General features: G+C 53.6%; 10 protein-coding genes across 10 annotated transcripts; 6 read left to right on the top strand and 4 right to left on the bottom strand.

Moving 5' to 3' along the window:
* Positions 1–3,334: 3,334 nt before the first annotated feature.
* Positions 3,335–4,045, top strand: RPC19 (RNA polymerase subunit AC19; the record flags this gene model as incomplete). Its single annotated transcript, XM_053190122.1, has 4 exons — positions 3,335–3,478; positions 3,585–3,676; positions 3,787–3,863; positions 3,936–4,045. 4 exons carry the CDS (start codon positions 3,335–3,337, stop codon positions 4,043–4,045), a joined length of 423 nt encoding a protein of 140 aa, XP_053052544.1.
* Positions 4,046–4,273: 228 nt separating this feature from the next.
* On the bottom strand, positions 4,274–5,162 carry N0V96_008503 (uncharacterized protein; the record flags this gene model as incomplete). The annotated part of the gene is made up of 5 exons (XM_053190121.2): positions 4,274–4,285; positions 4,410–4,520; positions 4,699–4,845; positions 5,006–5,067; positions 5,120–5,162. 5 exons carry the CDS (start codon positions 5,160–5,162, stop codon positions 4,274–4,276), a joined length of 375 nt encoding a protein of 124 aa, XP_053052543.2.
* A 420-nt stretch (positions 5,163–5,582) lies between these two features.
* On the top strand, positions 5,583–6,082 carry BUD31 (Component of the SF3b subcomplex of the U2 snRNP; the record flags this gene model as incomplete). The annotated part of the gene is made up of 2 exons (XM_053190120.1): positions 5,583–5,882; positions 5,939–6,082. The coding sequence occupies 2 exons, from the start codon at positions 5,583–5,585 to the stop codon at positions 6,080–6,082; spliced, it is 444 nt and encodes a 147-aa protein (XP_053052542.1).
* Positions 6,083–8,510: 2,428 nt separating this feature from the next.
* On the top strand, positions 8,511–11,570 carry N0V96_008501 (uncharacterized protein; the record flags this gene model as incomplete). The annotated part of the gene is made up of 4 exons (XM_065758350.1): positions 8,511–8,548; positions 8,696–8,806; positions 8,867–9,738; positions 9,787–11,570. 4 exons carry the CDS (start codon positions 8,511–8,513, stop codon positions 11,568–11,570), a joined length of 2,805 nt encoding a protein of 934 aa, XP_065613105.1.
* A 557-nt stretch (positions 11,571–12,127) lies between these two features.
* Positions 12,128–13,391, bottom strand: ADO1 (adenosine kinase; the record flags this gene model as incomplete). The annotated part of the gene is made up of 3 exons (XM_053190118.2): positions 12,128–12,161; positions 12,249–13,203; positions 13,343–13,391. 3 exons carry the CDS (start codon positions 13,389–13,391, stop codon positions 12,128–12,130), a joined length of 1,038 nt encoding a protein of 345 aa, XP_053052540.2.
* A 1,015-nt stretch (positions 13,392–14,406) lies between these two features.
* On the bottom strand, positions 14,407–15,493 carry RPL2 (60S ribosomal protein uL2; the record flags this gene model as incomplete). The annotated part of the gene is made up of 4 exons (XM_053190117.1): positions 14,407–14,633; positions 14,716–15,184; positions 15,250–15,309; positions 15,482–15,493. 4 exons carry the CDS (start codon positions 15,491–15,493, stop codon positions 14,407–14,409), a joined length of 768 nt encoding a protein of 255 aa, XP_053052539.1.
* A 2,172-nt stretch (positions 15,494–17,665) lies between these two features.
* Positions 17,666–19,702, top strand: N0V96_008498 (uncharacterized protein; the record flags this gene model as incomplete). The annotated part of the gene is made up of 5 exons (XM_053190116.1): positions 17,666–17,905; positions 17,994–18,163; positions 18,225–18,354; positions 18,414–18,785; positions 18,857–19,702. The coding sequence occupies 5 exons, from the start codon at positions 17,666–17,668 to the stop codon at positions 19,700–19,702; spliced, it is 1,758 nt and encodes a 585-aa protein (XP_053052538.1).
* Positions 19,703–20,000: 298 nt separating this feature from the next.
* On the bottom strand, positions 20,001–20,574 carry N0V96_008497 (uncharacterized protein; the record flags this gene model as incomplete). The annotated part of the gene is made up of 2 exons (XM_053190115.1): positions 20,001–20,198; positions 20,254–20,574. 2 exons carry the CDS (start codon positions 20,572–20,574, stop codon positions 20,001–20,003), a joined length of 519 nt encoding a protein of 172 aa, XP_053052537.1.
* A 905-nt stretch (positions 20,575–21,479) lies between these two features.
* Positions 21,480–23,077, top strand: ERF1 (translation termination factor eRF1; the record flags this gene model as incomplete). Its single annotated transcript, XM_053190114.2, has 5 exons — positions 21,480–21,515; positions 21,621–21,705; positions 21,772–21,821; positions 21,888–23,019; positions 23,073–23,077. 5 exons carry the CDS (start codon positions 21,480–21,482, stop codon positions 23,075–23,077), a joined length of 1,308 nt encoding a protein of 435 aa, XP_053052536.2.
* A 732-nt stretch (positions 23,078–23,809) lies between these two features.
* On the top strand, positions 23,810–24,880 carry N0V96_008495 (uncharacterized protein; the record flags this gene model as incomplete). Its single annotated transcript, XM_053190113.2, has 2 exons — positions 23,810–24,404; positions 24,501–24,880. The coding sequence occupies 2 exons, from the start codon at positions 23,810–23,812 to the stop codon at positions 24,878–24,880; spliced, it is 975 nt and encodes a 324-aa protein (XP_053052535.2).
* Between the last annotated feature and the right edge of the window lie 1,358 nt (positions 24,881–26,238).

Raw genomic sequence — 26,238 nt, 5'->3', positions numbered from 1 at the left:
GCTTGGGTGGACGTTGACAACAGCCGACTTTCCGTATTGACCTGGGCAGCGTTTGGTGTGCTCAATCCAGTCTTGAGTCTCTGCTCGCTGGATTTCCGGCCGTGACAGCCACCACTGGCGATCAGTAGCCACTCGTAGGGCGGCAGGCCTTTGCTGAAACCCGCCCCTCATTCTATTGACCTGACCTGAGCCTCCTGAAGTCTGAGTTTGGCGAGATTAGCTGGTGCTGGTTCACTCTGTCTCTTGTCTTCTCCGCATGGCAATGTCATGGGCAGGCAAGGTCAGGAAGAGCAGGGGGTCGGAAGGGGAAGATCCATGTGAAAACGTCCCTGAAGATCCCGGCCATATCCCACGACCGTTAAGCCGCAACCCCATGTGTCAATGTGTCACCAGCCTCTTTCTCTTTGTGTCACAGTTGGCAGAGAAGAGGCTGAGTTGAGTTGTGGCACAAGACGCACGTACCATTGGCATGAAGTTGATGAGTGAAATGCAGAAGAATACGAGTCGGAGAGTTGCAGTATTCTCCACGCCGTCGTCGTCACCGACGCCAGAGCCACCTCCTGCGCACGTCGTCAACTGTCAAATTTCCCATTTCTTAATGCGTCCATGCCGACTTACAACGTCTAGATGGGATTGATATGATTATCATAGATGAAGGTAGTATAACCACGACGTCGACGGATACTTTGCTAATGATTCTTTGGTTCTATCAGTCTTTTGTGCGGATAGATACGAATAGCCGTTTCTCATCCAGTATCTCAGCACCGATCTCCATTCGCACCCCTCTCCGAATGACATGTTCACGCCCCCCATGTAACCCCCAAACCCCACCACAGTTCCAGGTTCGTCGTCGACGTTACATCCCCTAAAAATTTCTCTTCATCCTTTTCGGGACGACAACCTTTTTTTCCTTCCACTTGCAGGCAGGTTTCCTTGGTATTGTGAATGGTGGTACAGACATCTTCATCCTGAAATTCCTCAGCGACATCAAGCAGAAGAAAAACATGGCTGTTCGTTTTTGGCTTGTGCGTAGCATTCGCTTTGCCTGCACAGACGATTCGTCGAGTTAAGACGTTACTTCCCTCGGCTTGCACACACATTTCCCACATATACGCTGAACACGCCCCCTCCACCTTGAACGTCTCCGTCCCATCTCTGGGTGGGACTCACAGACGACGGCCGTTGCTCACCATCGTCATCTGCAAACCATCCGTCAATCCATGCGGCTGGTGAGCGAGGACTGAATGCTGCTTACATAGCACACACTCAGAATCACAGTGACTTCCCAGACCTGGCGTGAGATGTACCTGACCAACCCCGGTTCAACGACGCACCAAGCTAAACCCACCAACTGGGTGTCGGTTTGAGGATGAAGGAAACGAGCCAATCATGTGGCTTACATCGACCCTGTCTTGAAACAATAAAGTGCGGTCGGCGGCCAATCAAACCTCGTTTCCGATGTGACAGCGCCGGACGATCACGAATTGGTCGAGTTTGGTTTGGCAGCCAACGAACAGAATCCGAACGTAGGTCGTCTGACCGGGAGGGGAATGCGAGGAGCGAAGGGTGGGAAACCGGAACGGCCTTGTCGGCTTTGCATCGTAACGCTTTGGCTCTCTGGGATCGCGATCAGGTTTTTATTCCCTTGCCCCGGTTGTTTTGTTTTGTTCCCTTGATAGGCATTTTTTAAGGGAGGTGGGCACGGAAGGCGGAAGGGGAGCAGGAGGAGGAGCAAGGCTCCCGTGATGCCGTATGATGCCCATGCATGCCATGTATGATGTCTTATCCGATCTCTTTCTCCGCCACTCCTGTCGCCTCTGCGCGCTTACGGACGTCAACCACGCGGGAGTTGGATGGTCCGTGGACGCGATGCGGGCAGCGGTGAAGAGGGCCCCTGTTCCACGGGGGAAGAAGTGGTGGGATTTCTCTCTTTCTATCCTGTCTCACCGAGAAGGAAAGACTCTCAACCCGGAACTTGGGCTGTCGGGGTCGGGGAGGCACCGCGGGGTGGCCCTGAGCATCTTTGAATTTGATTTTCGGACCGAGACAAGTTGCTTTTTGTAGGTCCATGGTATCTACGAATACGGGGATTTCGACTTGGTGAGACTTGATTGCGAGATTTGGGTCTGAGTACGGAGAATCCTTTCAACGTCTTGCTAATACCGAAGCATTCGCTTACCACGACGACATTGTTGATTGCTTTCATTACAGCATTGAGACAGGTCAAAGTCCACGAGTTTAAGCTTACCGTAGCTTTGGAGGGGCTAACCACTCAGGATTGGTTACCAAGAAATGCAGGGTAATGGAATTATCTCCTCTGGAAAGAACAAAGAAAGAACAAACTGGGGGGGACGAAAGACTGAAAAAGAAGCGCGCTATTGATCTTGGATTCTTCTTCTTTGGAACCAGTCAGAGGCTTTCGATGTGAACTAGCAAGCTGCAAGCTGCAGGGTGGTGTCGGTAGCTACCTAGGTGCTTAGCAACTCAGGTAGTTTGCTCATGCGTCCAACAACCAGAGTTGCGTGCGTGACTGCATCTTGCCGCGCGCCTTTAGGTTGGTGGTGGTGGTGGTGGTGGTGCTCTCTTCATTGTCTCTCGATTTTACCCCATGCGGAAAGCTGTCCATCACAACGATACTAGGTTTCCCATTGGTTCTTAGCGGGCTTTATGTTGGCTTGGGGGTTGCAAACAACCAGGTAAGCAGGTAATGCCATGCATACTATGACGATGTTGTCGCAACTCAAGTATGGTCGATGCAGGATAGTAGCAATATTGGTCTCTTTCAAATTTCGGAACATGAAGATGAAGATGAACATGATAGGTAAGAGAACAGGCGTCTCGTGAAATATCACCCCCGTTATAGGTATCTGCCGAGCGATAAGCTTTTCTGCCCTCTTCCACCATAGATGGCCCCCTTGTGCAGAGGAGGAAGGAACATATTGGAAAGGGCGCGAGGCGCGAGGCGAGGTGGCATTTCATCGAATCCTTTGTTCGCTATGACGCCTCTTCCTGACGTGACATTTTGCGATGCGATGCGAAGCTTGCATGTGGAATGGTAGAGTTGGGCGAGCTTAGTACCACCAGCTGGTACCGGTGGTAGATGGTGGATGCCAGCTGTCAGCTTATCAAATTGATCCCCGCGGGTCCGTTATCAAAAAATTTCGAGAGACCGACCCGGCAGGCGCGCAGTGCAAGTCGACTTGGAAGTGAATTATACTATTACCCCCCCGCGACGAAAAGAACCAAAACAGTCAAATTTCACCTCGAGTATCACTTACTCCCTCAAAACAACTGCCCAATTCCAGCCTCCTCAGCAAGAATCCGAAAAAAAAACATGCCCGGCAGAACCGACTCGGAAGACGTCCCCATGGACGAGGCGCCCACTTCTCACCAACCCGAGGAGGAGGAGGAAGAGGAGGGACAGGACTCGACTGAGCAGGAGGAGGAAGAGGAGGAGGAGCCCCAGCGCGTCAAGATTGTGAGTCTTTTATCTGCTTATGCGTCCAAGTTTTTTTCTCCAATCATGGGGGACGTTACAGGTTTGTGTGAGAGAGAGAGAGAAGCTGATTGTGGGATTTTCATAGCTGCCCGGCTCAACAGACACAGCCGCCTCATTCGAGTTTATCGATGAGGGTCACACGCTCGGCAATGCGCTGAGATATGTCATCATGAAGAAGTATGTTTTTGCGATTTCCTCATCCCCTCCCCCAGTCTCTCAACCTCTCATTATGGGCAGCAACCTGGCCTACTGGCATTTTGCTAAACTCACCCCTCCTTTTACTACAGTCCCGACGTCGAGTTCTGCGCCTACGCCATCCCTCACCCTTCGGAACCCAAGATGAACATTAGAATCCAGACCTATGGTGAGTCTCCCTCTCTTTCGTTCATCCCTTTCTCAGTCCCAGGTCCTATGTTGCTAACTGTAAAACCCAAAGACGGTACCGCCGTCGCGGCTCTGCAAAAGGGTCTCAAGGACCTTCAGGCCCTCAGCGATACCGTCGCCGAGGAGTTTATCCGCGCCAAGGAGGAGTTTGGTCGTTCATAGCGAACGCATCATGTAGAGAAGATGGAAAATGGCGTTATTTGACTTTTTATTTTTATTTTTACATGGGAATGGAGACACCAAAAGATAGAACCAATGGCGTAGACAAAACAAATGAAATAGGTCCCACCAATTTGGTCGGGGTTTTCTTCTTGTGACTTCTGTTTTTTGCGGAAATGTTTTTTTGAAATTGTATATTTATGTACACGAGCTCTAATCCCTCCAGCGCTCTTAGTTGCGGCCCTGTATAGAGTGTGGTTAGCGAAACAGCGTCAAATGTCTGCGAATGCCCTTCGTCCCCTTGTTCCTGCCCCTGGTGCTCTCCCCTCGATCTAGCATGCCCGTAGCGTTTCTGGGACAGACTCACCTCCAGGAATCCAGTCATGAAGCTGTTGGGCAACCGCTTGTCTCCTCTAAAGTTCTCCTCCTTGAAGTAGGACATGATGTGCGTCGTCTGCTTCCAGAAGTTCATCGTCTCCTGCGTTATGAGAACCATATGTTAGCTCTTGGTCTTATATCGTCCCAATCATAACGTCATCGGTCCAATTGGTCTCCCATTTGACACAAGACTACCCCTCTCTCCATCCATCCCTCCCTTGGTATGCTTCGATGCGCGTGTGCGCGGGGGGGAGGAGTCGTCGTCAGGAACGGCATACCTGATATTCGGCGTGGCTCTTGAACAGGAGAACGTCCACCACGGGGAGCTTGTTGGCGAATCTGTGGCGCTCAAACTCCTCACGTATCCGGGTGCGGAGGACGGACACGGGCAGGGGGACGTTGTACATCGTCTGGATCTCAGGCGCCTATTCCCAATATTACTCAATTAGCACTGCTCCTTGCTTCCAGCTTCCTTCGAATCGGCCTTTCTCGCTCGAATCGTCTTCATGTCGTTGCGCGCCTCGCTCGAATCGACCGCGTACGTCCAAGGTCTTATGACAGAGACAAATTGGGGAGGCAACATACAGCTCGGATCCATTCTCTGTAGGAAGCGAGAACCCGTCTCTTTGCGTCGTTCCAGTTGGCCGCTGCTCAACGGATCAGTGGGATTTTCGGGGTCAATTGGTCTGTACAACTCACACTGCCGGGTCGTCTTTGCGAATTGGGTCGGTGTGATGGCCATGGTGGGCGCGTGGGGATGCTGGTGAAGAGGGCGGTTTTGCTTGCTGCGCTACGTGATTCCCGAACGGCCTGGTCGTCGACTCGCTGGTCTGGCTGGGTGGAACGGGAATCTTGGGAAGCTCCAAGGTTCCGGACGGCCCAATCACGTGTGGCTCCTTAGTCAGCCCGGATCCAGCGCCTGCGCAGGTGTATGGAGAGGCGTTAAGGTAGTGGCATGCCGATAAGATATCGGAGCTTTTTGCCCCACTATCTAACCTATCAACCTGACCTTTCGAACTTCAAGTCCTTCGTCATCCAGCCAGACCATAACCGCGACGTGAAGCGAAACGAACCCTGACGAGACTACGAGAGCCCGTCAAATTTCAACAAAAGTGGCTATTGCAAGAATCTACGAGATACACGCTCAAACCAAAAGCCGAACATGCCTCCTATGCGATCTTCGAAGCGCAAGCCGCCTCCAGAAGGCTTCAACGACATCGAAGACCAGCTCCTCATCTTCCAGAACAAGATGAAGGACGCGCAGAACAAGCCGCCACCGACGGGACCGAAGCACCAGGCGCAATGGGAGATTTTCCAGATTGCGCACGCAAGGAGTCGCTACATTTACGACCTGTATTACGAGAAGGAGGCCATCAGCAAGCAGCTGTACGAGTGGCTACTCAAGAACGGTTACGCGGACGCAATGCTGATTGCCAAGTGGAAGAAGCAGGGCTACGAAAAGGTGAGTTGATGAATTAATAACGAACGACGAGTCATCCTGCTAACGTGTGTCTATAGCTTTGCTGCTTGCGCTGCGTCCAGACCAAGGAGACCAACTTCAACTCGACGTGCATATGCCGAGTTCCCAAGGCCCAGCTCAAGGGGGATCAAGAGGTCCAGTGCGTCGCTTGCGGATGCCATGGCTGCGCATCCAGTGACTAGAAGAGCAGAGTCTCTGGTCGTGTCCGTGTCCGTGTTTTCCAGGAAGATTGCCTTCACGAGCCTGTCTGTCAGTACAGTTTCCGGTCGACGGTCGACAGCGGGCCTCCCGTAGAGGGCAGGCGTTTGGCGCTTTGCATGGCAAGATTGGTTCCGGCCCTGGTTACGATCACTCGGGTCGTTGTTTACGGGAAAGAGGTAGTGATCCTTTCAATTGACCGTTTTGGTAATATCATGGCCTGAACGCTAATCGAAGTAGTGGTATCATTCGTGACGTCTTTCATCGTTTTGCAAAGCCTGCTCGTCCTCCGCCCCTGCCAAACCGCACGCTGTTCGGCACAAAGTTCAGCGCCGACATTGCGCCAGCGAGATCCTCCATTTCCGTGTCTGGACGTTCCGTTATCGCTGGTTGCGTGGGCACCGACTTGGCCTCGGGCTTGGCCACAGCATCTCTTGCCTTTTGTGACTCTTCTCCGCCTTGTGACGTGGTCGTGTCCAGAATGCTTGACCTGCGCTTTGAATCCTTGGTCGCACTGAACGTGTTCGACGATTTCCGCCGATGATGTCCTGCTTCTACTAGCAGTGACCGTCGCCCATCGACGCCCTCCCTGGTCACAGCAAAAAAGTAGTTCTTGGGAAACCCATGTTTGTCGATGAGGTGCATGCGGCGTTTCTGCGGTGTCATGCATTTTCTTTCACAGCCCTCTACGAAGCAGGAATACTGTAGCCGGTGTCAGCAAGATAGGGGCCGATGATGAGAGAAAGTGGGGGATGATATTACTGTGTGCTCTCCTCTTTCCCGCTTCACAGCGGCGAAGGAATCATGGCATTCCTCATGGTGCACATTAAGCAGATGGCTTGACGGTAGGTTCCTCCCGCATTCCAGACACCTGTTGGTGTGTATCGCTATGTAGTGCGCCTCATAATCGTCGTATGTCTTGAAAGTCAGAGCCTCCTTGTGAGGCGGAAGGGAACATTTCATGGCAAAATTCTCAGATGCTCCCTCGACGGCGGGCTCTAGTCCAGTGATTTTGGCAGCGCGGTCACCTGGAGTTGACGTCTCCGGGCTGCTACGCTCGTCTGCAGATATGCCAGAGGACGGGTGTTCCTCTTCGGCCTCTCGTGAGCGTTTCATCTTGAGTGAAGGCCAAGTGACGGGGAAGGTTGATTACTTGCAGATCAGGCACCCGAATTTCCCCCACGTCGCACTGCTCTGCTGAGTTATGTCCTGAAATTAATTTTTGGCAGGATCGGTGAAGGGGCTCGGACGACTGAGCCAGCCTGCAGTATATGGTATCCGTAGGATGTACTCCGTAAGGATAGCAGGAATCCAAATATGCCTCGCCGAGCCTTGGGCCAGTCAGGTTTACAATATCGGCGACAATAGGTCCGACGATGATGAATGGAATCGAATGTTTTGGGGCGAAAGCAGATCAAAGACCGGAGCCGTGGTGGGGCACTGACTGTCAAAGACCACTGCAAGGCTCAATGCTCAGGGCTCATTTAGCAGGTTCAGGGACGGATGGACAAGTCATCATCGAAATCAGTGAAGATGGAAAGGCCCTGACTGTAGGCAAGGGCCTAGGCTCCTAACAAAGCAACAACGTGACAAGGCTCGTCACTGATGTAGCTAACATGGGCCATGCTGGAGCTGCAAGTATCCCCCGTTAAGGGAGAGAGAGTGTGTCAATGAGGGACTCAGTGAGGGTCTGCGGAACCGAACAGGGACCAATCTCAAAAAGCGCAGTGCACGGTCCATGAGTGCCCGCCTGTTGAGGGGCTCCATCTAAAATATTAACTGATTCCCCAAGGCTCAGTCATGGAAGGTGGATGGAGGATGGATGATGTGGATGGACGGGAGAGACTGAGAGGTGCACACTTTATTGTTCCATGAGCTAAGTTCTGCTCGCGTCCCTCATGGAGACCCGACATCGCCATCCTCTTCCTGCTTCTTCTCTGCCTGCCTCTGTCTGCCACTCTCGCCCTTCTACACTGTCTGAGTGTTGCCTTTCTTGAATGTCTGCTTTGGGTGGCGCATCGCTCGTCGCTCCTTCCCTCCGACCCTCTGCCCAATGTTCTTCTTCCCGACTCTCTCATCACCCCGATTACGTGCCACCACAAGCCTTGGACCCGACGACGCCGCTGCCGCTGCCCCGATCCCACCACCATCGCCGCCTTCACCCTTTGGATCCCGACGACCTCACCTCCCAAGTTATGGATCGCGCGCACCTTCAGGGACTGGTCTTGAGAGCGTGTGAGCACAGCACGTAGCTTGGGCTTTTTATTTTTGTCCCATTCCTGAATTTCTGGAGTCCCGCACCTTCCACAACAACAACAACCCACCCCATCGCGAAAATAATCGCAACACCACCAACACCAAAATTCCTCCCCCAATCGCCAACGCCAGGGCCCAGCTCCGCCATTCTGCAAAATGGCGGAACATGTTGAGGCTGCAAAGCAGGCATGGCAGTAAGTCACCATTTTCCCCTCATGCTCATCTCGAAATTTGGATTGCGCCAAGCATTGCCTCTAGCGTACCTTATCCAGTTGGGTGGACATTTCGGGGTCCATGCGACTCCGGGCACCTACCTTCCGATGCTGACTTTTTGACCACAGCCAAGCCCAGAAGCTTCGAAAGCACCTGCAGAAGGAGGTAGACAAGCTCAAGGGGGATACCGACGGCAACGAGCTGAAGCATTTCGAGGTTCTGGAAAGCGTCATCTCCTCGTACGTACCGAATTCGGGCCCAATGTACTGGGTCGCAATACCCTGCTGACTTGTCATCAGCCTCCGATTAGCCTGCCTTCACGTCATATTCCATGACTTCGAGTATTCCGCGACCGAGAAGGTCGAAGCCAACCTCTGGCAGGCCCACAGCCTTGTAAATGCCGAATATCGAAAGATTCTGGGCAAGCTGAGATCGTCGCAGCTCGCCGTCCAGAAGCGCAAGCTGGATAGGATGTACAGCAGCTTTCTCAAGACGGCGCAAAAGTTCTACGTGGCGTTTGTCCAGCGCATGTCAGCCGTCTACCCGATTCCCGAGCTTCAGCGCATTGCCGAGGGCATCAAGGCCGAAAAATTGGCAGAGGCAAACCCCATGGCCAATACTACGCCTGCCGTCCGCCAGATTATCCTCAAATACGTTCATCTGGTGCTCATTCACCTCGGCGACCTTTCTCGATACCGGATGCAGGCGCGACACAAGGTTCCGAGCTACGAAGCTGCCTTGACATACTATTCTCTCGCCCACGACATCCTTCCCAATTCCGGCTTCGCGCACCACCAGATGGGTATCATTTACTTGGATGAGAGAAAGCACCTGGATATCATATATCACTTCTACCGCGCCATGGCAATTCAAGACCCCCATCCAATGGCGGCACAGAACCTCGAGTCGGAACTCAAGAGCCTTTCTGCGCCAACTACGCCGGCTCGTCGCACAGGTCCTCCTGACCCTCAAGAGGCCTTTGTCACCTGGTTCGTAAAGCTGCATTCTCACTTCAGCAAAGGAGAGCCGTTCCCTCAGCACGAGGGGCTTGAGAAGGAAGTGATCAACCATCTTGAGATGGCCATCAAGGCTCCAAACACCCAGGCAATCCTTTTGAAGATGGTCTTGCTCAACATGTCTGCATTCTTTGTCTACAACAACAAGGCGAAAGGTATGTAGTAATCATTATGGACCATGAAACTCATTTACTGACTCACAGTAGGTGACTGGGCTACCGCTGCGTTCCGAACTTCTCAGTTCCTTCTTCGCCTGAATGCTCGTTTCTTCATGACGTTTTGCAAGTTCCTCAAGAGGGAAATGGAAAGACTCATTGAGCAACAAGCAAATGGCGAACAAGAGAACACTGACGACCAAGCGTCTACAATGACTGAGAACACTCTTCCATTCGTGCGCCTGTATGCAGCCTGGCTCGTGGCGTGCCGTGTTGAGATTGTGAATGCTCAAGAGGCCCCTGAGCTGTCCATCAAGGACATGTACAGAGGATTCGCCAAGGCACTCACCTCTCTCTGCGAGATGTACGGCAACGAAGATCTCAAACTCACTCCTTACCTGCTTCCCGAGGACCAGGAAGCTATAGGAATGCTCCCTCTCTGCGACACGAAGTTGCCGGACAGTTGCCGTCTCAACTACGACGAGGATACTGGAAATGTGAAGCCTCAAATTCAGCACTATGGTGGCCAGCGTTTTGGCCCTCTTCAAGAGATCTTCTCCAGGGTGCTGCAAACGATCAAGTGTGGTTTCTTCCTCGCCAATGATGATACCAACTTTCCGTTCTCCTACACTTCGTCTCTAAGGGGGCTTACTTTCAAGTACGAGGACAGCTATACGCCAAAGTCTTCGGCTGTAGCGGCAACCTCCCAGCCTCCAGTTGAGCGAAGCTCTGCCGCGGACGTTCCTCCGGCGCAACGGAAGGAATCTCAGCGGCCGGCTCCTGTTAGAAACGCGACCCCGACTGCTGTATTGCCTGTACCGCCCCAAGTGGCTGCACCGCCGCAAGTGCAGTCGCACCCCACTCCCGGACGCAGCAAAGCGCAGGGCCAGTCAGATTACGACTTCAGTTCCGACGCTGATATGCTTCACATGGTTAATGACTTCCTGATGCCTCCTCAGGCCCACGTCTCTCCTGCAGAGAGCCACGAGGACACCTCGTACGGAATGAACTCAGCCATGGCCAACGAGGTATTTGGTGTGCCCCCGACCAACAGCCCGCCCGCCCTCGGATCCGCCACAGCAAAGACGTTCCCGAGCCTTCCCTGGAACATGATTTACACCCCGACACCCCAGGGTAAGAACCAAGAGCTGACGCCGCCAGACCGTTCCATCAGGGATGCTGCTAGAAGATCATTCGATGGCAGCGCTGGCTTCCAGAGGACTGCGCAACCCTCGGGTACCCCAAGGCTTGACGATCCATTCGGAGACGCCCGAGAGAACCCGTACATGGCTCGGCAGCAACAGCGTCCGTATGCTAGTACACCCGACATAAGTGCTCACCAGGACCGCCTTTTGCAGGCCTTTGGCAGACAACCTACCGACGCGAGATCCTTGAGTCGTGACTTGTCAGGATCGGCAGCATATAATTTGTGGTCGAGTCCGTATGCGGAAGCCAACAACCCCCATACTTTGCAACCCAGGGCGGCCGCCCACGCCCGTTCGTTCAGCGGATCTCGCCCCCAGTTTCCTCCGAGCCCCAACATGCCTATGAGCGGAGAGAACTTCTCGCCGGCTTCGGGTACTCAGTTCTCCAACGTCAGCAGTATCTACCAGAGCACGCCGTGCAACGGTATCGCGTATACCGCGACCACCGCTTTTGGACGAGGCCCCATTGCCGACATGCACGATGACCCCACGCACTACAAGAACATGGTCAGACAGAATGGAGGTGCCGCTACTGACGGCTACACGGCCGGATACAACGACATGATTCTTCAGTCGGCCATGGCTGACGAGGGGAAGCGTACTCCGGGCCAGAACATGCGTCGTTAAGTTTTGGGGACCACATACCCAGGACTCGTTTCCTGATCAGATATTATTATCCCAACGCCTGCCCGGCCCAACCGGCGGCTTGATTGGAAGTTGAACACATCTTTATTTGCTACTGCGATGTAAGTCCATCAGCACCTTGCATGAGCGTACACTACTGACACAAGTTTCAGCGACATGGATCGATCGCATGATTGAATTATACTGGCTCATACTACTGTTTTGGACGGACTTCACTGGACACGATACGACGGATACGACGGGAAAGTGGACTCCTGGTCTAGGATTTGTCATCTGGGCTGGTCTTTTTTGTCCAGCCGAAATCGTCTCCTCGCATTGTTTTCTACCAACTATCTCATGACCCATGGGCTCAAGGTCGTAAAATGTGTCGAGCCCAGATTGCAAGTTGATGCAAATTGCGATTGCCACTCATTTGAAAGCTCTCTCAGGAGCCAACGCCGTTGTTGAAACCGTTTTCCCTTTGACCCCCTCAACGCCAGACTATTCTGAACAAAAAGAAACTGAAATGCTCAATGCATTAGGTTGGAAGGCTACGTGCCTTACGCGGAATAAGCCTGCTTGGGGAAGGGGTAGCTAGTTCACAGTTAGCGAATGAAGCAAGAAAGTTTGACAAGTTTGTCATGAAGTGTCATGTGTGATGATGACGAAGGATCAACTTACGAAGGTCCAAGCTCCTGGATGCTGAGCTTAGCCAGCCACTGGCCCATGTCGATGGACTGGTCGAGGGACTTGCCATCGACAACACCAGCCATCAAACCGCCAGCAAAGGCATCACCAGCTCCGTTGGTGTCGTTGATCTGCTCCTTGGAGATGGGCTTGACGGGGTACTCCTTGACGCTGTCCTCACCCTGGACAGCAACCAGAGTGGGCTCGGTGCCCTGGGTGATGATGGCGACACGCTTGCGCTGCTTGTTCTCCTTGGGCAGGTTGGCGAGGACCTTGGCGATCTCCTTGAGGTCGGTGGTGCCGAGGCTGTGGGCTTCGGCGTAGGCGGCGGCCTCGGTCTCGTTGCCGATGACGTAGTCCCAGTAGGGGGCGCTGGCATCGAGGGGGTCCTTGAAGAACTGGCAGATGAAGGGGGCAGACAAGCTGACGGCGAAGACCTTGTTGTTCTTGGCGGCCTCCTCGGCGAGCTTCTGGATGGCGGCGGGGCAGACGGTGAAGTGGTAACCTCCGATGTAGTAGGCCTGGGCGTTCTCGACAAGCTTCCAGACGTCGGGGCGGGTCAAGTGCTCAAGGTCGTAGTGGTTGGCGGCACCGAGCTCGGTGCACATGGAGCGGTTGTGGCCGGTGATGACAACACCGCAACGGCCGGTGGCGATCTTGGGGTCGACGCGGTACTCGACGCGGAGACCGGCGGTCTTGACGGCATCCTGGAGGATGGAGGCGTACTTGTCGTCGCCGACACCGCCGAGGTAGACGACGGAGTTGGGAGGGAGGATGTACTGGGCACCGCGAGCGGTGTTCTGGGCAGCGCCGCCGGCAATCAGCTTGGCGTCGTAGTTGTTGAGGAGGTCCTCGTAGATGCCAAGGTGCTTCTCCTCAGCGAGGATGGCATCGTTCTCCTTGAGGCCATACTTTTCGAGGAGAGCCTTGTCACCAACTGCTTGGATGTCTGGGTTGCGGTGTTAATTGTCGATATTTTGGTTTCCAGCTCGGTGTTAAGGGAGGGGTTAAAGCGAAGATGGTGGGGTTGCGCAACAGTGTTCCCCGGTGCTTTAAGCTCTTAAAAACCATCAAAAGAAATCACTTACCAAGCAGAGGGTTCTCGAGGCAGAGAAGGCGGAAATCCTGGGATGCCATTTCGTTCAATTGAGGTGTTCTGGGGTGTATGGATGAGGTGTGGAAGGGATGAAGGTTGTGGGAGCTTTCAAAGATTTTGATTTTGGTGCTCCGTCGGCCAGTTTTGGATGAGGGGATGCCGATGGTGGGGTTACTGGACCTGTCGGAGGAGGTGGGGTGGTAGGAGAAGAAACGTGCTTGCACCGCAGGGCGAGAACTCTGACCGGAAGCCTGTCGACTTGGAGGGGTGTGGGCAGGAGCTCGGGCTGAGGGTGCTGTCGCTGCCGATGGTGATGAGAGGACAGGGGCAGCAGGGATGGTGGGGCGAGGGCGAGTAGCAAAGGTTCTCTTTACTGTTGCATTGAGAGAATTGGTGGACGTGCAGCGTTGGGTGAGACACCTCGAGGCGGTGACTCTCTGGCAAGCGAACATTGTTGCGGGCGAGTGACTGATGTGGAGTACACTTAAAAGAAGCGTGAAGCAAGGGGAATCGGGGATCGATATCAAATCACCGAGTGTAGGTTTCCCGTGATTTTGGCGGTTCTATCGAGGATTTATCAAAAGTCAAGTGTTGTAAGACTGAGTCAGGGCGGGAGAGCGCCGTTTTTGTTGTTTAGGCTGTCATATCATCAGGCCACTCGCCGAATGAATAAATGTCACGAGACAGGAGCAGCTCCTCAATATAAATTCCGAATCGATCAATTGAAAGAGGAAACCGCAACTACGTATGGTAGCTGGGCTTAGGAGGAAAGATCCAAAGGCCACTTTCCTCCTCACTCCATTTGCTGTCCCAAACCCCGTTTTTTGTTCGTCATCCACACAAACTCCCGGCGTCTCACTCATCACAGTTGGGTTTGGCGTTCTCCTCTCCCTCTTGTAGCGGGGGGAATCATGGCGTGATCATTCAATGCGCAAAATGCCTTTTAGTACTTGCCGAAGAGCTACCAGATGAACTGCCCTTGCGAGTACCCTCAAAAGATGCCAGCCGCGTAACACCATCCCAATGGAACCCTGAAATCCAGCCAAACTATGACCTTTATTCCTTGACCTTCTGGGTACCACGGAGCAGACCCGTCCGTCTCGCAGCAATGAGACCGGCCTTTTGTCCCTGGACGGCGTAGCGGGAGATGGTCGAGGCCTTACCGATATGCTGGTGGTTACCACCACCGTGGGGATGGTCGACGGGGTTCATGGCAACACCACGAGTTCTGGGCCAGTTGGCGCCACGCTTGACAGCGAATTTGTGCTTGGCACGGGAAGCCTCTGTAAACATGCGTTAGTCAACTGTTGCCTCCTTCTTCTTATCGTTGCTCTCATCCTTCCGCAACCAGGGGCCAAAACGTACTCAGGAGGGGCTTGTCGGTACGGCCACCACCGGCAACAATGCCGATCATGCCACGGGCCTCGGAGTGGACGACCTTCTTGGCGCCGGAGGGAAGCTTGATGCGAGTCTTGCCCTCATCGGGGTTGTGGCCGACAATGGTGATGTAGTTGCCGGAAGTGCGGCCGAGAGTGCCACGGTCACCGATCTTGGTCTCGACGTTGGAGACGACGGTACCCTCAGGCATGGAGCCGAGGGGAAGGACGTTGCCGACGGTAAGGGCGGCCTTCTTGCCGGCGTAGATGAACTGGCCGGTGTACATGCCCTCGTTGGCGATGAAGGTCTCGGTGTGCTGCTTGAACTTGTAGGGGTCGCGGAAGACGACCTGGGCGAGAGGAGCGCCACGGCCGGGGTCGTGGATGATGTCCTTCACGACACCACGGAGGTATCCGTGTCTCTCGGCATAGTCGAGGTTGCGGAACTTCGCGGGGGCCTGCACAGAAAATCGTTAGGAAAAATTGTCGTCGTATCGCGAATTTCGGGAATGTCGAATCTCACCTTGTTCAGGCGGGTGTTGGCCGTGAAGATAGAGCCACGACCTCTTCTCTGGTTACGGATCTGAGGAAGAGTATGTCAGCGCCTTTTGTCCTATCCCTTTGTCCATCTCGAAAAAAAAAAGTTCGCGGGTTTCGAATTGTTGGATTGTCGAATGCGACGAGTAGCAAGTCGATAATGCGCCAATGTCGTTCTGCGAATAAAGAATCGAGTGTTGAATAGAGCAATCACTTACAACGCGACCCATCTTGGCAGTCCTCTGGCGTTCGGAGGGCTAGGTGTTGTCGTCGTGGTGAGGTTGAATCGTCAAATTCCGTCAACAAGCAGGATGGCTCAAATTTCGGAAACTGCAGTGGTGCGTGGGACTTCCTCTCCAGCCCTCCTCGCTTGAGCACGTGTGATATCACGTGCAAAGATATACGTGGGAGATTGTCCAAATTTTTGACAGAGCACGGACGGCAAGATGAAGTGGTCTCCACAAGAGCGGACCCACAGGCTGACTGCTGCTTCCAATGGCCACTCGGTCTCGACCCTGGGACGTTTGCACCGCGTTACGATCTCCGCACTTTACCCTCACCTTCGGAACGTCTTACTATGGCCTACTGAAGCCATGCTCACGATATCCTCAACGCCATCATGCCGTGCAATGTCTCTCACTCACTATGAGTCATTCTGACGATGCACGAAAGATTTGAAACGTTTTGATTATGTGAGCACTTACTTCTGCTCGATGAGGTGTCCTCATTCCCTTCGCTATCTCCTGCTTTTCCTCTCGTGGCTGCATTTTCTGATGCTCTGTCAGGTCTGCTGTGTCCGAACGGTGTTGGTGCGTTTTGTGGGCAGGTCATGTTTTGGGTCTCTGGGAGGAAATCCGGTGAGGTTACAAGGACCCCGGAGTATTTGGTGCCTTGGTGTGGTCCAGTGATCAACGTCATCGGAACCTTCGCCGGAGTCGGCGAAGGCCGTTCCTCGTGGAGTGCATCATTGCGTCCAAAGCATTCTGCTCCCAAGGGTTCTTCGCGCCAAGGTTTGGCTGAGAAGGGTTCAATATTCGGGAGCACGCATCATTGCAAAGTGGCCCCGTCGCCTCAAGTGAGGTGTCGATATTGGTGACTACGGGCCGTAGGCTCGCCAAAATCGATGAATAGGCATTATCTTGAGCCAGTGTCGAGAAGGTGTATCCTGTAGGATTGCAGCCCATTCACATTGACTACGCATAGCCCTGTTCACGCAGCCACATGGGGCAAGAATACTCCAAAGATGGAATCTAGGTTGTGAATAGCCTCACTCCAAGCGTCGGGCATACCTGCAGACGCAAAGTTGCGAACGCGGGCGATCAGCATGGAATGATTTAGTCCCAGCTGGTTTGGCTGAACCGCGTTGTCATGTGATGAGCGGGAGGGATGTTGCGGTGGATGGGAACGAGGTGGAATGCATTGCAAGTGCTGGGCATCCCACGGGACTACGACCAGGAGAAAGGCCTCTACATCGCCATGTTGCTCAATAGCTTCAAAGCGCATCAAGTGCTGCCCAATTTTGATAGGCTCAGGCAAGCTAAAGGTCGGCTGCCGCAGTGACCAACAGGCCGGTGCGGGTAGGCGGAATGAAAGGAAACTGAGTCTCAGCGACAAAGCCTTAGTATCACCAACCCATTGGTTGGGAATAGCATCATCAACAGAATGCGTCAGCTTGAAGATTAGACAATCGCGAGAAGCTTCTCGGCCGAAACGATGTCTTAGTTTGCGCGGTCACTTCTGTCCTAGTCTGCACCATGGGACCCACCTGTCACCAAACAAGCATTATAAATCCTCGGTGGTTCGATTATGAGGACGTCCTGAGAGAGCGATCGAATATTCTCAGGCTTCTACTTTGGTGCTCAGCAGGAGACGTCGGGTTTGTGGTTTGGTGTTGAGAAAAGGTTTAGTAAGGCAAGGTAGGCCAGGATATCCCACAGTAGCCTTGGGTGGGGTACGGGCGACGTGGAGTCTCCAACGTCTTCGAGAACAAGACCGGACTCATGAAGCACAATCCGCAAGATATTGGTCAGGTACATATTCAAGCAAGCAAGCGGCAGGGAGCATGGACAGGCAAAGGGCTACGTGAAGGAGGAGGAGGCTCATCGTGTGCAAGACCATGCTATGCGTCTTTGATATATGCGAAGAGAATATGCGAAGAGGAATGAAAGCCTTAGGTATTTTAGATTTAATGACTCGGGCCTATCAGAGAACCAGACCAAAAGGAGATGCGGCTCAAACGTGACTTAATTAGTCCCGCGGGTGGGCGCTCGAAACTTCCTCTCGCAACTACACCGGCGCGCATACCACCACCTCCACCTACCACGATACCCACCCCCATCCAACTTCAACAACAACACCCGCACACACTACAGCCATCAACGCGAAGAGGAAAAATCGCCAAGATGGCTGACGACGATTCTTCGGATTTGTCTTCACTGTCTTCGTTGTCGCCAGTTCCTTCCGATGTCGAATCCGAAGCTGAGCCCGAACCTGCGACCAAGGGTGACATCCGGAAGTTCTTCCCCAAGCTTGCCAAAGGCAAGAAAGCCACCGTCGCGACCAAAGAGCCCTCGCCACCGCCTCGCAAGCGATCGCCATCGCCGCCACACGAGAATGCCTTCATTGACAATCCAGACATTGCTGTATGTACCCTGTCGCGTCGTTTCGCGCAAAAAAAACGCGTAGAACCACGCGCCCCACGTCATAGGACAAGCTAACACGCACCTCCAGTTTCTGGTAATGTTCCGCAGCCGATTCAACGATGCTTTCCCGAAATCCTTGGCCAACTTTGGCCCCCAAGAGCTTGAACAAGACATCATCGGCAGTCCGCCTGGCGAACGAGTCGAAGCTTTTCTATGCGCCCTACTGTTCCTGCTCTTGAACCGAAAGCAGGACGTCAAGTACGTCGACGCGACAGCAAACAACATGGGGGTTTTTTTGGGTTGCTAATTGGCGTGATAGGGCTGGCCAGTACTCCAAAGCTCTGGACGATGCTCTTTCCGCCCACAAGTCCCAGTGGCCGCGATCGTGGGAAGGCGTCAATCCACTGTCGGGTAGCAACACCTTTCACAGCATCACACCCACCCAGAGAGTAAGTACTGAACTGCTCCTAACTTGTCTGTGCACCAGTTCACTAACCAATTGGCACAGCTGTCTCTTCTTCGCGCATTCGCCTTGTGGTCTCTTTCAGCATCCGAAACTGTCAAGACCATCATCAACAAATCCTACAAAGGAAATCGTCACGATGACGACTTGAACCAGCCGCTCTCGGTCCAGCCTTGGGGTTCAGACAGTGACAAGAGACGGTACTTTTTGATTGAGGGCTTGGACGATACTGCTTTCCGCGTTTATCGGGAGAGTAATCCTGCCGGTTTCAACCGCACTTGGTGGTCAGTAGCTGGATCAATCGAGGAGCTTAGGGCCCTTTGCGAGAAACTGGAGACCAAGGATGGCGGCCCCAAGGCTAGGAAACTTGCAGATAAGATGCTGGCGGCTATTCCCCGCTTTGAGGGTACTGAGGAGGTAAGCATCTATCATCGAACTCCAATCCAGTGTGACAAGGTTTTGTTTTGAGCAATGACTAATGGTCACAGAAACGACGCCGCAGAGAGTATCGGCAGGCTCAGAAAGCCCGCTTCAAACGTCCTGAGCCTGGCTTCTCTTCCTATGAGGGTCGCACGAGAGGCAAACGAATCAAGTACACCTACTCCGATGACGAAGACTTCCTTACAGACTCGTCCAACCGACGCTCGGCGCGCAACACTGGAACGAGCACCCCTGCGGAACCAACAGGCCCAGTGACCACCGCCAGCGGTCGTCAGATCAGAGCTCCTCCACGAATGAACGGAAGCAGTGCAGCAGGTAGTGTCAACGGAGACTCGGAGGATTCCCGCCAACCATCAGAACCGACTTCTGGCCCTGGTGGCCGGCCACGCAGAGCTGCAGCGGTCAACCACGGAACGAACGGATGGGCATCCAAGGGCACCCGGACTCGTGGACGCGACTCTATGGATGAAGACGATGATGAGGGCAGTGAACCTGATTTGGGCGACGACGAAGAAGAGGACCATGTCCCAGATGAGAGTGAGGAAGACGATGACGAATTAGACGAAGACGTGGACATGGCAGATGAAGACTTGGCCGATGAACCTCGAAAGAGCTTGATCGTAAAGCTCTCGGTCAAGAAGTCCCCAACCACGACGAAAACGGCCATGATGACTCCCGCCCCAGAGGATGAGAAAGCCCCCATGAGAGACGACGAAATGGTTGACGAAATCGTCGCCAAGCCCAGAGAGAAGACCCCAGAGCCTGTCATCAACGTTGCGACTACAAAACCGCCCCTAAGCCCAGCCGCTGTGCAGACTTCCTTGGCTTTTAGAGGAAGCCCGGACAAGCTGCAAACCATGCTGCAACAAGTGGATGTAGGTGTGCGCGAGTAGGGCTCATTGGGAACTGGCTACCACAAGTCCTTTGGCGTTTGGCGGTAAAACTTGGCAGGCGGAGTACGGATAGGGATAGATGATGGGAACCATCAGGATGATTGAACAATTATTTGTAGGAGCATTCGCTCAGTCATAGACGGTACTACGGCTAGTACTCTCGGGAGATATGCGCATCACGAGACGCAGCGGTACTGAAAAGTACCTGGCTTGCAGAGACACTCTGCTTCGATTTTAGTTGTACAGATACCACACCAATCATGTTTCCTGACCCTTTCATGTTATGTTTTCCAGTCCCTCACAGCTCCTTCTTTGTAAATGGTGTCCTCCAGTTTGAGCTCTTTTGCGGGGGTAGCTGCCAGTTATTTACGCCATACCACCACCTCCGGACCCTTGCGCCTATCGAGCTGCCGTGGACCTGAGCATTCTTGTTCCAGTGGTGCCAGCCGATGAGGAACAAATTGTAAACGACGCCTTGTATCAAGGGCATCATCACCTATATCCGATCAGTACAGATTCACCCCGCCGCCAGATGTACTCAAGTAACCTACCTGATCCCTGGCAGTGATCCACGCCACCCGCCCCCAGGTATCGGCCTTGGAGATGCTGTTAAGGTAACTCTGCTCGAAGCGCAGGTCGGGCATGGGCGGAAGCTTTGCCGTGCGCGGCTTCGGATTCACCACACTGCGGGGAATGTAGTCGTCAAGCTCATCATCATCGAGATCATCGTGTGTCGGAACGGGTTCTAATGTCACTGGCTCCTTCTCAGAGGCTGCTGTGGAGGGATTGAGGTCGTGGCTTGGGGAGGGTGCCCGGTTGATGTGGGCTGTCTGTATCGTCTCTGCGATTTGGATGGGTACGGAGGAAGCCATGTTGTGAGTTTGGCGCTGTGTATAAGGCGGACAGGAGCTACAGCAGGTGATGGCTTGAGCAGCGATTTCGGGAAGCTCTCGCGGGGACGGGTATGGGCGCGTTGGGAGGTTGCGATAGAGTTAGCTCGTTAGTTGCATAGTCAGTGTTCATTCATTAATCCAGCACATACCACCCTTACTTGCATGGCGGATCCACCGCTGAGGTCATCAGCCGTTCCGCCCAAAGAAGGCGGTATCTGGACGGCACGCTGAAATTCAGTGGCCCAACTTTTAGCGGCACAAGATCGAGTGGGGTTGAATGGGCAACAACTAATACAACACATTGGCTTTGTCTCACAACCTGCCTTACATTTTGCCTATTTAAACCGGCTGCAGCCTGCCTATCCTGCAAGACATCGCCGAATACTATCAAGTAGATGCCTGAGGGCGCCTATCTCAGTGACTCACTTGGTAGTCATTGCGATGGTGAGAGTGTATAATGAGTGTTGGATGTGCCCAAATTCCAAAGACATACGGCGTTGAAGATGAACCATGGGCCGGGCGGCTCCAGCAAAACACTGTGTGGTAAGGTACCTTACGTGTGAAAGCCGGGAGATGAGTGGCTAGAATTTAGAGTGGCCAGGCAGTAGGCACCCTATGACTCGCTTGCGGTTTAGCGCCCTACCAGGTTTTGGGCGTGCACCCAGCCAGAGCCGGATCCTGGTGCGCTCCACGGTGACAGCACAAAAAATCGACCTACCTACGTGGAGCACCAACTTTTCTTTCCTTGCAACCACCCGACCGCATCGCAACGCATCGTTCCCGCCCGGAGAACCGCGCGACGTCGACGACAAATCCCTCACCGTCACGCGAACGCGTTCACTCATTTTGTCGTTCCTCGAGTCCCTTAATTACCCTCATTCAAGATGTCGGACCCCCAGGCGAACGAGGCCGAGAAGAACGTGAGTTTTTTCCCATATTCCTACATCGTGGCCTCGGAGCCCCTCCTTTTTTGCCCCGCGCTCTGAGCATGCAGGCTGACGATTCCCTTTATGGGTGCAACACAGATCGAGATATGGAAGGTCAAGAAGCTGATCAAGCGCCTCGAGGCTGCTCGTGGTAACGGCACTTCCATGATCTCGCTCATCATTCGTACGTTTCTATTTCCCAACCGCGATACCGTCGCCGATGCCGGGTCCAACTAACACCCCACCACAGCTCCCAAGGATCAGATTTCCCGAGCCGCCAAGATGTTGGCTGAAGAATACGTACGTTACGAATGCGACAATCGCACACCTTCCGAGCCGGCTCGGTATTAACGAGACTTTGTATAGGGAACTGCGTCAAACATTAAGTCCAGAGTCAACAGACAGTCCGTGCTTTCGGCCATTACCTCGACCCAGCAGCGTCTGAAGCTGTACAACAAGGTCCCTCCCAATGGCTTGGTTGTCTACTGTGGTGAAATCTTGACCCAGGAAGGCAAGGAGAGAAAGGTCAACATCGACTTCGAGCCTTTCAAGCCCATCAACACCTCCCTCTACCTCTGTGACAACAAGTTCCACACCGAGGCTTTGGCCGAGCTTCTCGAGTCGGATCAGAAGTTTGGTTTCATTATCATGGACGGTAACGGAGCCCTTTTCGGAACCCTTTCCGGAAACACCAGAGAAGTTGTTCACAAATTCTCTGTCGATCTACCCAAGAAGCACGGCCGTGGTGGTCAATCCGCTCTTCGTTTCGCCCGTCTTCGCGAGGAGAAGCGTCACAACTATGTCCGCAAGGTTGCCGAGTTGGCCGTCCAGAACTTCATCACCAACGACAAGCCCAATGTCGCTGGTCTGATTCTGGCTGGTTCTGCCGATTTCAAGACTGACCTCAACGCCTCCGATCTGTTCGATAACCGTCTGGCCACCAAGGTCATCAAGGTTGTTGACGTTTCCTATGGTGGTGAGAACGGTTTCAACCAGGCTATCGAGCTTTCTTCCGAGACCCTCGGCAACGTCAAGTTCATCCAGGAGAAGAAGCTCATTGGAAAGTACTTCGAGGAGATCAGCCAGGACACCGGTCGTGTCTGCTACGGTATTGAGGATACCCTCAAGGCTCTGGAGCTGGGTGCTGTGGAGGTTTTGATCGTTTTCGAGAACCTGGAGATCACCCGCTGGAAGCTCAAGGACAGTCAGGGCACCGAGCACCTGTTGCACACCACCAAGCAGCAGGAAACCGGTGACCGTGCCATTTTCATGGACAAGGAGACTGGCCAGGAGATGGAAGTCGTTACCCAGGAATCCTTCCTTGAGTGGATTGCAGAGCACTACAAGGACTTCGGTACCAACCTCGAGTTTGTCTCTGACCGTTCCACCGAGGGCAACCAGTTCGTCAAGGGCTTCGGTGGCATCGGTGGTATTCTCCGCTACAAGGTGAACTTTGAGCAGTTGGCTGAGGTTGATGACGACGATGACTACTACGACGGTTTGTGGCCTCCCAGTACCCTTTTGCCGACTACAAGATACTGACCATGCTAGATTGACCAACCGAGGCCCTCGAGAACGAGGGATCGACTCAAGTACCGTCTCTGAAGCATAGCAGCGAAGAGGAATCCGCGCGCACAGCGTCGCAGCCCGCGCCCGCGCCCAAGCCAAACGTCGCCCATCAGCTCCTTACAGACAGGAGCCCGATGAGCCCGGCTCACCTCACCCACCAAGTGGCGCGCCCGAGCCCGCTTCGGTCTGTTATGAAGGCCTCTTGAGTTGAGACCTAGTCTACATGTGAGACCATCCTTTCAGCCATTGCCGGAGCTGTGCAACTAACATGTGTACTAGATGATCCTCTCACAGACAGAGGACACTCAAGAGCGGTCGGGAGGCGACCGCTTGTTGATCGCGACTAGATAGAATGAAAATGAAATTAAATGCCTACTCAGTCCTTTCAGGCTCACTCAAGCCTCTTCGTTAACCGTGAAAAAATGTTTCTGTGCCACGCGTTCTGCCGTGTTTGTATGACTTGCCACCTCAGCTTTTACACCTAGATGCACCATCCTTGAGAGCCCTTGTTCTCACTGAACAATGACTCTCCTGGTGTACATTCACAATCACACTCCCCCTTAAGACATAGTCAGCTTGGGGCAGCATTTCATACAGGCGTGTCTATCCGATATGCGACTAAAACCTATCAACTTGTTATATGCATATTCATGACCTCTCACTCAGCCTCATAACATCTCACCCATTGAGGTGTGTAAGTCGTCAATGCCATCTTCAACATGAGGCCTCTATTTCCTAACATCTTTCGTCGGGGGTTCGCAACTCAGAATGCATCCTCATCGGTAGAGGCGGGAATCGCCAACATCCTGCACACCAGCAAAGAGATCCCAGACCACCTCTCCCCGACGCCCTCCCTTCTCCTCAACCTCCTCTTCTCAGACATCTTCACCTCGTCCGCCGAATACCCCCCAAAGTACCCATCATCATCTGAGCCTGCGAATTCGTTACCGCAAGGCCACCATCTGGCCTATTTCCCCCTTCAATCGCCGCCCTCATGGCTGATGCCGGACGGCACTGACCCTGACCACTGCCCCGGCGCACCGTTCACGCGCCGGCTCTGGGCGGGCGGCGAGGTCCGGTTTCGGGAAGGCTGGGAGGATGAGCTCCGTCTTGATGGGCGCAGGGTCGGCTGCATCGAGAGCGTGGAGGATGTGAGAGCCGAGGAGGGCCGGGTGTGGGTCGAGTTGTGGCGGCGGTATGGGATAGCTGCTGGTGGTCGTCATGGTGAGAGCGGACCGGCGGTTGAGGAGAGGAGGACGTTGGCTTTCCTTCCTGATGTTGATGTTCCTACTCCGGCGCGAAGGAGTTTGAAAGGTATGAGGCGTCAGCGGCGGCAAATTTAGTCTTCATTCCATGTCGTGGGGAAAATGTTTGGAGAAGGAAGAAGTACTAACGTTGAGACTTGGGTAGCACCGCATAAGCCGACAGCGTCTCTCACTCTGACGCCGACGCAGAACCTCCTCACCAATTTCAGCGCGCTGACGTACAACGCGCACGCGATCCATTTAGACCCGGCGTGGGCCGCGCAGGAGGGACATCCCGCGACGCTGGTCCACGGGCCTCTATCACTTGCTCTCATGCTCGCATTCCTGAACAGGCAGGGCAAAGGGCAGAGCGTGCGCTGGTACGGGTATCGGAACCTGGCGCCGCTGTACTGTGGTCGGGAGATGACGCTTTGCCTGCGGGAGAAGGAGGCGAGTGAAGGGGAGAAGAAGTGGGATGTTTGGATTGAGGGTGATGATGGAGGGATGGCAGTTAAAGGGACTGCTACGACCGTTGATGGCGTGTGATGTTGAGGTTGGTATGGACTTATCCCTAACCATCTCAGGCGATGCGTGTGTAGATGATTACTCGTAAAAGAGTGCCTAAAATTACATTATTGAACGAAAACCAGCCCTTGATATCCTCTGCGTGCCTAATCAGATCATCAACCCTGTAATGTAACACTACCACAAGTCCGGAATACTGCGGACTCAACATCTATGTGCCTTTAGTTCTATCACTCGAGCTCAACCGGGGTGTTATTAACGTTGATAATGTGTCTCAGCGACGGAGAAGACGCCGGATACGCCTCACTGAGAACGGAAGGCGAGGCTGCGGACACCGACTGATATTTGTGTCGCGCTTCAAAGCTGGAATGAAGAGGCAGGTGGTTCGCAGGGATAGATACCTCTGGCAGGTTTGAGAATTGAGCGCTCTGTGTCGGATCCTGCGAAGGATGCATGGCATCCTTGACCCTCGAGGCTCGCTTCTCCCGTACTAGAAGCCATACAGCGACACAGACTCCAATCACAACCGCTACTACGCCTCCAACGGCGCCGCCTACAATTGCAGGTATGTTGGACGGTGAAGCCACTGGCGATGGTGAATGTGACGGCTCTGTGGTTTGAGAGACTGTTGCGGGCGTTGTGGATTCAGCGGAAGCCAGCGCTGTCTGAGTGCTGTCAAGAAAGTTGTCCTCAATCGACGCCGGCACGAAGTCTAAGCTCGTTCGACCGCTGTGTACTTTCCATTGGCAATCGAGGAGCGATACCCAGTTGTCCCTGCCAATATCTTTGTAATATGTCACGCAGGTCGGGAGCCATTTGTCGTCCGAACTCGTGCTAGGAAGGTAGCTATTAGCCATCGTCTCTCAAAATGAGACGAAATATAGACGTACCAGCAGCGGGTATTGAGATCAACCATGCTTCTACACTCGGTAGCTGTGCCATCGTAGCATGTACGTCCAACGACATTATCACACTTCATATAACCATTATCAGTTTGGCACGGTTGCGGATACTCGCATGCTAGAGGGAACGTGGCTGTTTTATCATGGTCAGTATTCGATTCCTATATGCTGGCTGACATAGCTCAAGAGCCAGAGGGGGTTTTGAAGACTTACTCCAGGGAAGTGTTACGATCCCGCATGTATTGATGCGCAGTGCGCGAGGCGGCAGCATCTCTGCTCGGAGATGGGGATTGTTTTCGGGTGCCAGAGTTGTCGTCGGGGCCGCTCCATACTTTTCGTAATTCGGTGCCAGTGTTGGATGTGGTATGGAATCTTTGTTCAAGTGTTGGGACCCCGCGAGAACCAGGCGTAGCCAGATAGCCGCAGAGATGGCTACAAGAAGGAGTTCATCACTACTCCGGGTTTGAGCAGGCAAGG

This window comes from Colletotrichum fioriniae (assembly GCF_027942845.1).
Source record: "Colletotrichum fioriniae strain IMI 355084 chromosome Unknown scaffold_10, whole genome shotgun sequence".
Classification (NCBI taxonomy): domain Eukaryota; kingdom Fungi; phylum Ascomycota; class Sordariomycetes; order Glomerellales; family Glomerellaceae; genus Colletotrichum; species Colletotrichum fioriniae.
The sequence above is the reverse complement of the archived record's forward strand: the minus strand, read 5'-3'. Positions and strand labels throughout refer to the sequence as shown.